General features: G+C 55.0%; 3 protein-coding genes across 6 annotated transcripts in view; 1 reads left to right on the forward strand and 2 right to left on the reverse strand.

The window, feature by feature from the left end:
• Nucleotides 1-404: 404 nt before the first annotated feature.
• On the reverse strand, nucleotides 405-7710 carry TMPRSS12 (transmembrane serine protease 12). The gene is made up of 5 exons (XM_064401011.1): nucleotides 7620-7710; nucleotides 6473-6671; nucleotides 3598-3869; nucleotides 1952-2094; nucleotides 405-722 (listed from the first exon to the last, which is right to left on the reverse strand). The coding sequence occupies exons 1-5, from the start codon at nucleotides 7708-7710 to the stop codon at nucleotides 477-479; spliced, it is 951 nt and encodes a 316-aa protein (XP_064257081.1). The 3' UTR covers nucleotides 405-476.
• A 135-nt stretch (nucleotides 7711-7845) lies between these two features.
• The window catches only part of SCN8A (sodium voltage-gated channel alpha subunit 8), a 65105-nt gene continuing 59330 nt past the window's right edge, over nucleotides 7846-13620 (forward strand). For 3 of the 4 annotated variants that reach the window (XR_010351276.1, XM_064400937.1, XM_064400938.1), the window contains exon 1: nucleotides 12434-12571. The gene's annotated coding sequence lies outside the window, so the exon portion shown is untranslated. Of the gene's footprint in view, nucleotides 7866-12433; nucleotides 12572-13620 lie in introns of those variants that run through there. The other variant, XM_064400939.1, reaches the window with a different exon arrangement.
• TMT1A (thiol methyltransferase 1A) lies at nucleotides 8411-10691 on the reverse strand. Its single transcript, XM_064400947.1, has 2 exons — nucleotides 9882-10691; nucleotides 8411-9158 (listed from the first exon to the last, which is right to left on the reverse strand). The coding sequence occupies exons 1-2, from the start codon at nucleotides 10389-10391 to the stop codon at nucleotides 8922-8924; spliced, it is 747 nt and encodes a 248-aa protein (XP_064257017.1). The 5' UTR covers nucleotides 10392-10691; the 3' UTR covers nucleotides 8411-8921.

Consider the following 13620-nt stretch of genomic DNA (forward strand, 5'->3'; position numbering starts at 1 on the left):
TGGTGGATTAAATGGCACTTGTACACACCTGCCAGTGGTAAAAATCATGAGTGCAGAACAGCTTTTGCCTTCCTGCAGGGCTTTGTTACCTTCTTAGTTTTCAACAAGCTGAGCCACAGTTAAGGTTTGGTTAATTAAATGGTTAATTAAAACCTTAGTGTGCTCTGCTGGTTTTTACCCGGCAGAGGGAGCATCTGCCCTCCCCAGACCCTGGTGGCGTCACTGAGTGTTTTTAACCTTCTGATGGCTGGAAAAGCACAGAAATAGGGTGGGAAGAAAGTGTTTCCAGTCGGTAACATTTCTATATTCAATTTTCCTTATTAGTGCCGAGGCTGTTTACTGCTTCCTCTCCTGTCAGTGTGGATATCAGAGGCAGGAAAAAAAAATACAATGGCAAACATGACTCCTAAAAAGTAAGTGCACATCCTTTGGCTCTTGGATTTATTGTCAGTCAGGAGGGAGCTGGTGAGGACCCTCTACAAAATCCGTGTGAGCACTGTGTGTACCAGAGTCAGGAGGATGGTGAGTGTGGTGCTCACGGGGTTCCAAGTCTTGTTAGTCAGCTGAAGTTTTGCTTTTATCCATTTTCCGTACTGAGACAGGCGCACGTAGATGCCGGGGTACCTGGGGCGGCCGCAGCCCACCCCAAAGCTGGCGATGCCAATGAGGTAGTACTTGTTGGTGTCAGGGTGGTAACACATCAAGGGGCCCCCGCTGTCGCCCTACAAAGGAACACCACAAAAACCAGCAGCATGTCAGGGTTTCCTTGCGGGAAACGGTTCAGGCAGTGATCAGTCTAGTTTTTAGATTTGTTTTAAGCAGCTCAGTTAACTGGACAGTCACAATGGCAGTAACGTGTGGGCAGTGGCACATGGACAACTCAAGGTCAGTCTGGTGTTGCTGAAAGACACAGAATCATCCCTGAGGTTGGGAAGGCCCTCAAGACCATCAAGTCTGCCTGATCCTCATCTTGGCACCAGACCAGAGTGCTTGTCACCCACGTCCAGCTTGGACATCTCCAGGGGTGGGGACTCCAGCACCTCCCTGGGCAGCGCCTTCCAATGCCTGAGCACCCTTTCCATGGAGGAATTCCTCCTGATTCTGGTCAAGACTGCACTGACCAGAGCCCCAGGCCTGCACTGCTTCAGTATCTTTTAACTCAGATTCTGTTTTCTCTCTGCACCTTTTCATGCCTAAACCTAAACCTTCACTCCTCCCTTAATTGGGGAAATTGTCCACACGGTGTGGGAGCTCCAAGAGACAGTAATGAACACACATCCTGTGTCTTGGCCGTGTCACCTGCTCAGGGAAAACTGCTGAGAGAAGCAGGAAGTTTATCAGACAAAGCACTTAGGATACATTATGGAGTTTAATTAGTAATGTCTCCATGTCCCAGCTGGTGCTGCAGCTTCTGCCAGTGCTTTGGACCTGAGAACTGGCTTTTCTGAGAAAGAGGTGGTGATTGCTCAGAATTTAAACCAAAATCATGCCACATCCCTGAGCCACCTCCTAGAGCCCTATCCCTGAACCATATCCCTGAGCCTTACCTGTGTCCAGTGCTGCTCTCCAGCATAAGAACAGCTGAGACATACGTGTGCTTCATGCACACTGTATGGTACAGTGTCCAATGTTTTGTCTCATATATAGTTTACTGACACCTTTATGGCATAAATATGTTGCTTTCTTTATCCTTCCTCTTTGTTCACCTATTCCTGTTACCTTTCCAATATCACCAAATCCTTTGTGTATGTTTTGGCTTTGCAGTCACTATCCCACACTTTTATGATGCTTCCTTTGCATTTGACATCTTTCCCAGTTAGCATTTCTGCTGTTTTAATTAATCATGCTACAAATCACAATGCTGCTGAGCCTCTGGCATGGGAGTTCCACCGAGGCAGGTGGGGCACACCTCCCTTCTCTCCTGGCAGGTGGGGCACACCTCCCTTCTCACCTGGCAGGTGTCGGTGCCTCCAGCCCAGGAGCCAGCACAGAGTGCTTTGTTGCTCACGAGCCCTGCGTAGCCTTCAGAGCTGTTGCACAGGCTGGGAGGGAGGATTCCCACATGGGCTTCTTTTAGCACAGGTGAGATTTTACCTTGAAAGGAGACAGAATTTAGAAAGGTGAAATATCCTGGGGTGTGTAGCAGTTTTACTGTGGGTTTTTTTTTTTTTGTTTTGCCAGCCTAGGTGTGTTCCTGGACATGTTTAGACATGGATATGACACAGACCCTGCCTGTTGCTAATAGATTGGAATTTGAGTGGGTTAAAGGTTTGAAGACTTGGGTTTCATGTAGATTTTGCAATTCTTCCTCAGAAGAAGCATCAATGATAATACACCTGCCTTGCTCAAAATGTCAGAGGTGACTTATCAAGCAGGCTCATACAATCTCAGCTGACCCCAAAACTCCCACACACCAACTGGCATTGAAATTGTGCCCAGTGGGAATAAAAAGAGAACTGGAGGGGGTGTAGTCATTCATAAATCCTATGGGAACCCCTCAGTTCACAATATGTGGCATCACAATTGTTGCTTTTCAATATAATAGCTGTTTCCAGCAGCCCACGTTGACCTGCACCACAAATCTGAAATCAGCTGAGTTTATTTTCCTTTTTTTCATGTTATACTTGGAAGAAAAGCTGGGAAATCTATTCCTGTGGTTTCAGCTGTGTGGGTCTGACCTGTTTTTGATGGAAAACCCCTGAGAGCAGATCCTCACTGCAGAGTTAAATGACATTGTGTGAGGAGACCATAACCTGAGCAAATCCAGTTAGAATCACAGAATGGTTTGGGTTGGGAGGAACCTTAAAGATCATTCAGCTCCAACCCCCTGCCACGGGCAGGGACACCTCCCACTATCCCAGGTTACTCCAAGCCCTGTCCAACCTGACCCTGGACACTTACAGGGATCCAGGGGCAGCCACAGCTGCACTGGGCAATCTGTGCCAGGGCCTCTCCATCCTCACAGGGAGGATTTTCTTCCCAATATCTAATCTGAACCCGTCCTCTTTCAGTTTAGTGCCATTCCCCTTTGAAAGGTCAGGAAAGGCCTCTAAGATCCAAGCACAAAGTGAGTTATAAACCCGGGGATCTGAGTGAGGAGCGGTGAGGGTGGGAACAGGAGGGACCTCTAAGATCCAAGCACAAAGTGAGTTTATAAACGCGGGGAGCTGGGTGAGAATGGAAACAGGAGGGGTCTCTACGATCCAAGCACAAAGTGAGTTATAAACCCGGGGAGCTGGGTGAGGATGGAAACAGGAGGGGTCTCTACGATCCAAGCACAAAGTGAGTTCATAAAGCTGGGAGCTGGGTGAGGAGCGGTGAGGGTGGGAACAGGAGGGACCTCTAAGATCCAAGCACAAAGTGAGTTATAAACCCGGGGAGCTGGGTGAGGAGCGGTGAGGGTGGGAACAGGAGGGACCTCTAAGATCCAAGCACAAAAGTGAGTTATAAACCCGGGAGCTGGGTGAGGAGCAGTGAGGATGGAAACAGGAGGGACCTCTAAGATCCAAGCACAAAGTGAGTTATAAACCCGGGAGCTGGGTGAGGAGCGGTGAGGGTGGGAACAGGAGGGTTTCAGCTGTGCCCAGGGCCCTGTACCCTTCTCGGTCGTGCGTCCCCAGCCGCTGATGTAGCAGTCGGAGCTGTTCTCCAAGGGCTGCACCAGGGCAGCCGGGGGCAGGCACACGGGCTGGATGTAGAGGCTGTAGCGCACGGCCGACCTCAGCTCGAACACCGCCACGTCGTTCTCAAAGGTTTCCCTCTTGAACTCCGAGTGCACCATGATCCTCCTGATCCTCCTCCTTGCCGTGTGGGAGCTGTGCTTCTGAAGGTTGTGCACGCCCAGGACGGCTCGCCAGGAACACGGATCCCTGCGGGAGAATTCACGTGGGTTTCGCATTGGTTTCGCTGTTTGTTTTCACAGAACCCTGGAATCCAGGAGTGGGTTGGATTGGAGGCACCTTAAAGCTCATCTCATCCCATCCCTGCCATGGCAGGGACACCTCCCACCTCCCAGGGTGCTCCAAGCCCTGTCCAACCTGGCCTTGGGCACCTCCAGGGATCCCAGCTTCTCTAGACCAGGGCCTCCCTCACAGGGAGAAATTTCTTCCATTATCCCCTCTATCCCTGTCTTCTTTTGCTTATGCACCTTTAGGAATATACATTGAAAATTCCATAGTGAATATTTCCTGGAACAAATTTGCCTCGTTACCATTCTGCCCATGTGAATACTCCCTTTGCCTATTGGTGTTAAGGGAAATTCAGATTAAGGATTTAAACTGACATCCAGATTTTGCCTCCCACCCCATCTCAGCAGAGGACACCAGGAGATAATAGTCTGAAAAAGCTGAAAACATGGTTTTATTTTGGATAAAGGAAGAAGGCTCATCCCCCACAATGCTCATACTCTACCTGGACCTAGACCTGGGGAATCCGTTATCTAGAAGTAAAATAATGACTATCAAGTTAATAATAAATTTATAAATAGGGGTAGAGTAATTCAGATCTAATTTCTAGTCAAGTATGTTGAAAAAAACCTCTATTAAATGAGTTTTGAATTTGGCCTGGGATGAGCTATAAAATTCAAATTAGCCTCCAAAATCAAGGTAAAAATTAAACCGATAATTTAAAGAGAAATTATATTGCAAATAAATGTTTGTTAAATGCAAACAGGAGCTGATGTAACAAAGTCCTGATAAAGGACAAAATTCCAAGTTTTGCAGATTTTACAGTTCACTTTCCCCCGGGTCATGGTTGAGTCAACAGTCCATGTTGACAGATGCAGATTGTGCAACTGTGGTAAAGGCTGGAAAAGAGACCAGTGCTGGGAGCTGAAATGCTCCAGAGTAGCTGTAAGTGCAGCTAAAAATCTGTTCTGAGGAGTTATTACCACATTGTCAAAAAAAAACCTTAAGTGCCAAATTGTTGGTTCTGATCAACAAGAAAAAAGGAAATTGTGTTAAAACTGATGAACTAGAGTGTTTGTAATCTAAACATCACAACATTTTGTGGTGAGGTTTAGCGGTTAAGAAAACTATTAACCAGAAAAAATCAGAACTCTGTGGAACAAAGCAACCCAAACAACTCTGGGGGAGTGGGCTGGGGAAGGGAAGGGAAAACCTGGCATGGGAGAGGGTCCCCCTGCTCCAGAGCTGGAAAAGCCCAGAGTCAGGGGTGGGATAAGAAGATCTCACCCAGTAACTCATTCTGTCATTCTGTTAATCAAAACCAAACAGGCCCCTATTAGAAACAACACAGGTAATTCTGGGCCAGGGCAGAAGGGCACAGCCAAGATTTCTTGGTGCTAATTTATGATTCCTGACTGACTGTTCCTGGTGTTGGCTGCCCAGGGAGTTGGTGGAGTCCCCATCCCTGGAGGTGTCCCAGGAATGACTGGAGGTGGCACTCAGTGCTCTGGCCTGGTGACAAGGTGGGGATCAGGCAGAGGTTGGACTTGATGGTCTTGGAGATCTTTTCAGTCAGACCTGGGCTCCAGCCCTCTCCCCAGCTCTGGATATGCTCCATCCACCCCATGCCTTCCTTGCTGTGAGGGGGGAACTGGGCACAGCACTGGAGGGGCCTCACAGTGCCCAGCACAGGGGGACAATCCCTGCTCTGCTCCTTTGGCCACCCTGTGACACAACTTGGGTGCCCTTGGCCTCCTTCCCCCAGCCCAGGGGGTTCAGCCATGGTGCCCAGGGAGCTCAGCCCTGGTGCCCAGGGGGTTCAGCCGTGGTGCCCAGGGAGCTCAGCCCTGGTGCCCAGGGAGCTCAGCCATGGTGCCCAGGGGGTTCAGCCGTGGTGCCCAGGGGGCTCAGCCATGGTACCCAGGGGGCTCAGCTGTGGAGTCCAGGGCTCAGCCGTGGTGCCCAGGGAGCTCAGCCGTGGTGCCCAGGGAGCTCAGCCGTGGTGCCCAGGGGGTTCAGCCGTGGTGCCCAGGGCTCAGCTGCAGTGCCCAGGGGGTTCAGCCATGGTGCCCAGGGGGCTCAGTCGTGGTGCCCAGGGGGCTCAGTCGTGGTGCCCAGGGCTCAGCTGCAGTGCCCAGGGTTCAGCCGTGGTGCCCAGGGAGCTCAGCCGTGGTACCCAGGGGGCTCAGCTGTGGAGTCCAGGGCTCAGCCATGGTGCCCCAGTGGTTCAGCCATGGTGCCCAGGGAGCTCAGCCCTGGTGCCCAGGGGGCTCAGCCATGGTGCCCAGGGGGTTCAGCCGTGGTGCCCAGGGGGCTCAGCCATGGTGCCCAGGGGGTTCAGCCGTGGTGCCCAGGGGGCTCAGCCATGGTGCCCAGGGGGTTCAGCCGTGGTGCCCAGGGAGCTCAGCCCTGGTGCCCAGGGGGCTCAGCCATGGTGCCCAGGGGGTTCAGCCATGGTGCCCAGGGGGTTCAGCCGTGGTGCCCAGGGCTCAGCTGCAGTGCCCAGTGGTCAGCCATGGTGTGCCCAGTGGTCAGCCGTGGTGCCCAGCGGTCACCCCAGTACGTACGTCCTGCCATCCACGCAGTGGCCGGCGGTCAGCACGGCTCTCCGGCTCAGCAGCACGCCGCCGCACAGGTGCATGAAGCGCACGCCGCCGCGCAGCACCTGCAGGCTCACCACCCACGGCCACGCGCCCTCCGGGGCCTCGTGGCCCCCCACGATCCAGGACACCACGCTCCGGGCCACCGGCAGCTGCTGCTGGCACTCTGCAAAACACAACGGGCTCCTTAGAGAGCCTGGAGGGCAAAGCCCAGCTTCTGGGGCAGCGTTTGTGGGTGCTGTGGGTTTACGGGTTGGTGTTTTCTGTTATCTCGGGGGTTTTGTTTGGTGGGTCTTTTTTGTTGCTGCTGGTAGTAGTTTTTTGGGGGTTTTTAAAATTTGTTTTGGGTTTGGATTTTTAAATCTCTAGCATCACCAGAGCACAGGAAGAACATGGACCTGCAGGAGATGAGGCCACCGAGTTGTTTAGAGGGATGGAGCAGATCTGCTGTGGGGAAAGGCTGGGAGAATTGAAATTGTTCAGCCTGGAGGCAAAAAGCTTTGGGCTGACTTAACTGTGGCCTTCCAGTGCCTGAAGGAGCTGCAGGAGAGATGGAGAGAGAGCACATAAATTGGCCTGGAGTGCCAGGACAAGGGAGGGCAGGGTTAGAGGGATAGTGGGAAGAAATTCCTCCCTGCGAGGGTGGTGAGGCCCTGGCACAGGGTGCCCAGAGAAGCCGTGGGTGCCGCTGGATCCCTGGCAGTGTTGGAGGCCGGGCTGGACAGGGCTTGGGGCACTGGGACAGTGGAAGGTGATGCTGCCATGGCAGGGGTGGCACTGGGTGGGCTGTACGGTGTCCCCCTTCCAGCCAAAATCATTGCACATCTCTCTGTTCTGCAGGACTCGCTGCCTCACAGACCCCTGCGTCCGGGGAACCCGCGACTTTCTCAGCCCATGTGAAATACTGCCTATTTATCTGACTAAGGTGTGTTTCTGGTATATAGATTTGTGGTTAAGTGCGCTCAGTCGCCGCTGCTTTACGGAATTCACCAGATTTCTGTAAAACGAGAGACGTCTCCGGCACCCCTCGCCCCGCTCCGCTCAGGCTCTTCCCCGCTCGCTGCCCCTTTCCCCGACCCCTCCGCCCCGGCCCGGCCCCGCCGGGTCCCGGTACCGTCCACAGGCTCGGTGGGGGCCGCCCCGCCGGGCAGAGGCCCCGCGAGCAGCAGCAGCAGCAGCGGCAGCGCGGGCCGCGCCCGCCGCATCGCCGGCGAGGGCCGAAGATGGCTGCGGGGCGTGAGGGGAGCCTCGCGGGGAACCCCGCGGGGAACGGCCGGCCTGGGCACCGGCACCGGCACCGGCACCGCCGCCGGGCCGTTGGGGCGGCGGGGACGGCGCGGGAGCGCGGACGGAGGAGCCGGTGAGGGACGGGAGGGGCCGGCCTGCCCTCAGCGACCGCCGGCAGGGAGCCCTCAGCCGGGGAAGGGGGCGAGGGGTTCGCCCTCACCCTGAAAAAAGGGTCAGGGGTCCCACCCTCACCTGGGCAGAGGGTCAGGGGGTCCCACCCTCACCCTGAAAAAAGGGTCAGGGGGTCCCACCCTCACCTGGGCAGAGGGTCAGGGGGTCCCACCCTCACCCTGAAAAAAGGGTCAGGGTCCCACCCTCACCTGGGCAGAGGGTCAAGGGGTCCCACCTTCTCCTGGGCAGAGGGTCAGGGGTCCCACCTTCACCCTGAAAAAAGGGTCAAGGGGTCCCACCCTCTCCTGGGCAGAGGGTCAGGGGGTCCCACCCTCAGCTGGGCCAAGGATCAGGTTTGGGGGTTCAGGTTCCATCAGGTGGAGCCGCCGTGAGGGAGTGTGGGGAGGGGGCAGCAGGTGCCATGGAGCCCCAGTGACATACATGCCAGCTGGGGAGCACCTGGAGGATCCCTGTTCCAGAGTCAACCAGGCACAAACAGCAGCCCTCTTCCATTAATACATTTATTTTCTGCTTCCCAGGCTAGTTTTTGTTGCCCTGGCTGCACTGGGGTCTAGCAAGGCAGGGTCAGCAGTGTCGGAGCGTCAGGAAGGAAACACCCTCAAGGTATACCAGGGAAGGTTTAATTAGATAAGAGGAAAGATTTCTTCATGGAAAGGGCTGTCAGGCCCAGCACAGGCTGCTGAGGGTGGTGGTGGAGTGCCCATCCCTGGAAGTGTTCAAAAACCACGTGGATGTGGCACCTGGGGACATGGTTTAGTGGTGAACATGGTGCTGGTGCTGAGTGAACCGTTGGACTGTGATCCAAAAGGGCTTTTCCAGCTTTGTTGATTGTGTGATTCAGAGACACTCAGGAAACTGACCCTCTCTTCTCACCTGGCAGTTCGGTTTCTGATTTAAGTCCTTCGCTGTGTTACTGATATGGGCACACGTAGAGGAGCCCGTGCAGGGTGTGTGGGTCACGGTGAGGAATTTTGGGGGGCAGGAGGCAGGACAGGGGTTACTTCACCCCATACCCCACGATGTGCGGCTCGATGGGCATCCAGGGTAACGCCACGCTGATGTGTTGTATCTTCAGCTCGGAGAATTTTGCCTCTTCCAGATTCTTCCACAGCTCTCTCGTGAGGCAGCATCCAGCAAAGACGAGTTTCCAAGTCGGGTAACAGACTTGCTGCCAAAAATACGTCCAGCTGGAATGCTCAGCAGCCACGTGCTCCAAGAAATAGAAAGCTCCTCCCTGGGAACACAGAGTCTTCTTACAGCGGGTGTGGGGGTCAGACCAAGTGGCTCCCACTTCCCCCTCCCTTCCCTTTTCCCTTTCCTTTTTCCCTTCCCTCTGTTATCTGGAATTAATGAAAGAAGGAAACGTCCAGAGATTCAAAATGCCCATTCAAAAAGCACAAAGGACTGACTTATTTGATTCCTCTTTTATTTCAGCAATAGTTTGTTGTGGTTTTGTTTCAGTCAGTTCTTAACATGACTGGTTTTTTTGGAATTAAATGATCTTCAAGGTCCCTCTCAACCGAGACCATTCCATGGTTCTATGAAAATGCCACTTTAAAGGCTGAAAGTGTGTTTTAAGCTCAAATCAACTATTTTTCACTTGGTTGTTTGTTTTTTTTTGGTTGTTTTTTTTTTTGTTTGTTTGGTTTTGGTTTTTTGGTTTTTTTTTTTTTAATTTTTGGTCTGAGTTTTAAGCGCAAACCAACTATTTTTCACTTTTTTCTTTGGTCTGGATTTTAAGCTCAAACCAACTATTTTTAACCTTTTTTTGGTCTGGGTTTTAAGCTCAAACAACTCTTTTTCACTTGTTTTTTGTTTGTCTGTTTTGTTTTGGGGGGGGTTGTGGTTTTTTTTGAGATTTTTTGAGGTTGTTTTTAGTTTTTTCCCCCTTTCCTTGCTCATGGTACCTCTAGAGCAGACATGAAGGGCAATACCAGTTTTTTTTGCGGGTACTCACCGGCCGGAGCACCCGGAGCACTTCCCTCAGGGTGCTGCTGACGCTGTGCACGGAGCACAGCACCAGGGTGCAAACCACGGCGTCCACCGAGGCGCTGGGCACCTGCCGCAGGTCCTCTCCCGCGGCCACCAGGAACTGCTCGTAGTGCAGGTGCTGGTTCTTCTTCATGTTTCTGGCGAGGCCCTCCTGGAAGTTGGGGTTGATGTCGGTGCAAGTGACTTTGCAGCCCGGTGGGTAGAACTGGAAGTTGGCGCCGCTGCCGGTGCCGATCTCCAGCAGCCGCAGCTCCCCAGAGGGGCCCCTGAATTCAGGCAGATTGCGGAACAGCTCCTGCTTGTGCTTCTTGGATTTCTTCTCGTGAAATGCACAAATCCTTTCTAAGATGAAAGGAAAGAAGACCTTCTTGCAGAAAGGCTCCCAGATGCCCAGGAAGGACAGCAGGTAGACGGGCCAGGCGAGCAGTGCCAGGCCGGCACGGAGCACGAGGACGCTCGCAGCGGCCTCTGCCATTTTCAGCCTGGGCAGAGGATCCACGCAGAGCAGAACTTCTCCTGTGAGGCAGAGCTCGGGAGCCCAGTCAGAGCTGCATTCCTGTCCTCTCCGAGTACATTCAGCTGCTTGGGTTGCTCTGGAGGACGCTTTTCTCCAGCTGATTTCTCAGTCCGGTCACAGGCGAGGACTGAACAGTGCAGCTGCAGCCAAGCAGTGACCAGAGTCCAGGGGAGGAGCTGCCAGTTTGTTCCCAAGCTGGGCAGCACAACTTCATGTGTAACCCCAGGCAAAGTTCTGCAAGTGCCCTCCTTCAGTTCCGGGTACAGTCACATTTCTTAAAGCAGCCTGTGCTGCCCTCGGAGCTCAGCCAAGCTCTGGATCTCTGCAGGAATTTTGTCAGGGGTTTGATTAATGTTTCAGTTCAGAGTTGTTAGGGAGTTGTTTTTCCAGCTCCTGGGAGCTGCTGGGTTTGCTCAGCAGCTCTGTGCTCTCTCTGAACAGCAGTTTTAAGCCTTTGCAGTTCGAGGACACCTTAAATCTTTTGGTGGGTGAGAACGGCTCCCAGTGATCTTCCAGGCTGATGGGAATCATGGACAGAGATAAAACAATTTATTAATTCATTAGTTCTGCATGCAGCTGGTGGAGTTTGGGTTTTTATTTGGGTCGAATCAACACTGACCACTCCGTGAACACATTCTAGAAGACTTTGTCAGCTCTGCAGTCAACAGTTTTCCAAAGGATTTGCTGGCAGCGTGGATCAGCCATTAACAGGTGACAGCTCTGCTCCGGGTCCAGGAGAATCCAAGGTCCCTAATAACCTTGGGATGAGTGGTCCCTAATGAGCTTGGAACAGTTCTGCTGGGGGTGCGCTGGAGTTTTGCTTTCCTGGGAAAGCCACCAGTGTGTCTCCGCTTCCCTCTGGTGGCAATAAAGCAAATTAAAGCCGGCAGTAATTGGGTGCTTCATTAATGATCTCTGTTGTATTTTCATGCCTCCACCTTGTGGCAGCTACAAACAGATTGAACAGTGGGAATCACAGAATCGTTTATGGAAAAGACCTCCAAGATGGAGTCCAACCTTTAATTACTCCGTGGTGCACCAAATACGGGCAGTAATGGACACGGGGATGACAATGATGATGGTGATGGACACAGGGATGACCTTGGTGGACACAGGGATGATGATGATGACGATGGACACTAATGATGATGATGGTGTTGGTGATGGGCATAGGGATGCTGCTGATTGGCACAGGGATGATGATTATGATGATGGACACACAGATACTGCTGATGGTGATGGGCACAGGGATGATGATGATGGCGATGGGCACAGGGATGGTGATGAAGGGCAGAGGGATGCTGATGGTGAGGGTGGACACACAGACGCTGATGATGGTGATGGTGATGGACACAGGGATGCAGGTGATGCACACAGGGATGCTGGTGATGGGCACAGGGATGCTGGTGATGGTGATGGGCACAGGGATGCAGGTGATGGACACAGGGATGCAGGTGATGGGCACAGGGATGCTGGTGATGGGCACAGGGATGCTGCTGCTGATGATGGTGATGGGCACAGGGATGCTGATGTAGGTGATGGGCACAGGGATGCTGATGTGCCGGTGGGCACATGGACGGACGCTGCTGACGATGATGCTGGTGATGATGGTGATGGGCACAGGGATGCTGATGGTGATGGGCACAGGGATGCTGGTGATGGTGATGGGCACAGGGATGCAGGTGATGGACACAGGGATGCAGGTGATGCGCACAGGGATGCTGGTGATGGGCACAGGGATGCTGATGTGCCGGTGGGCACACGGACGGACGCTGCTGACGATGATGATGGTGATGATGGTGATGGACACACGGACACTGATGATGGTGATGGGCACAGGGATGCAGGTGATGGGCACAGGGATGCTGATGTGCCGGTGGGCACACGGACGGACGCTGCTGACGATGATGATGGTGACGACGGCGGGCCGGGCCCGGGGTTCCCCGCTCCCCCCGCCCCCCGGTGCCTGCGGAGCGCCCCCCGGCGGCGCGCGCGGGGCGGGCGGGGGCCGGGCCGGCCGGGCGGGGGGAGCGCCGGGAGCGCACCAAGATGGCGACACCCGCAGTCCCTCCCGCAGCTCCCCCCGCGCCGCAGTCCGGCAGCGCCGCGCCGGGGCCGCGCTGAGCCCGCCCGACACGGTGAGTCGCAGCCCCCGAGACCCCCGCGGGCTCCAGCCGCAGCTCCCCTCGCTTGCTGTCCTGCTAGATCCATCCCCCCGTAGCCCTTGGCACACCTCCCCCGGGGGCTCTGCCGCAGAGCGCGGCCCGGAGAGCCCCGGGGACACCGGAGGCGGGTTGTGGGGCGGTGCGGGGTGGAGGGCCTGGGGAGCCCCCAGCCCCAAATCCGCCGCGTGAGGAGGGTCCCGGAGCCTTGCCCCTTCTCAGCATCCCCTGGGTGGAGGGATGCCCGGGCACCCCGCGCCCAGGGAAGGGGGTCGGGGGCCGGCTCTGTGCCCGCTCAGCTCTGCCCGCGGGGCTCCGGCAGCCGCTGTCCCGGCCCGGGAGGGTCCGTCCGCTGCAGCCCGGGGCCCCCGGCCCTGCGGGAGTGGGGGGGACGGTGCCGGGCCCGGCATCAGCGTCCCCCGGCCGGCGGGCTGGCTCTGGGAAGGGGCAGCCGCCCCCTGCGCCCACCCTGGACCCGGAGCCCCGTCTGGGCCCCGTCCTTCCATCCTTCCGTCTGTTCCTGCATCCCTCCCTGCATCCCTCCCTGCATCCGTGCCTCCACCCCACAGCTTGGGGGGCCCACGGGACCCTCCTCCCACGCCCCAAATTCGGGGCCGTGCTCTGTGCATTGTAGGAAAGGAGAGCCCGAGTTCTCCTCGGTGTCCCTTCCCCCTCGGCCCTCGCTGCAGCGCTGCTCTGTCCCTCCACCACCCCCTGCTCCCACCGCTCGCCATGCAGAGCTTCCCCTGCCCGGGGAGGGGGGATTTTGGAGGTCAGGAGGGGTTTTTTTTGTGAGGAGAGGCGGGCAGGGGGATGCTTGGGGCAGTCTTGGTGTTCCAGCTGACACAGATGTTGGGTCAGCATCGTGGTTGTGCATCTTCCTTCCCTCTTTCCTTCCGCCACTGATTTTTTTTTGAGGGGTGGGATGGCGAGGGCAGATTTGGTTTATATTATTTTTTCCCTTCCTGCTGGGAGGGAATTGCACATTCACGAGGTTTTTCTATTAAAAAATCTGGGTGTCTTCC

This window comes from Passer domesticus, chromosome 31 (assembly GCF_036417665.1).
Source record: "Passer domesticus isolate bPasDom1 chromosome 31, bPasDom1.hap1, whole genome shotgun sequence".
Lineage (NCBI taxonomy): Eukaryota > Metazoa > Chordata > Aves > Passeriformes > Passeridae > Passer > Passer domesticus.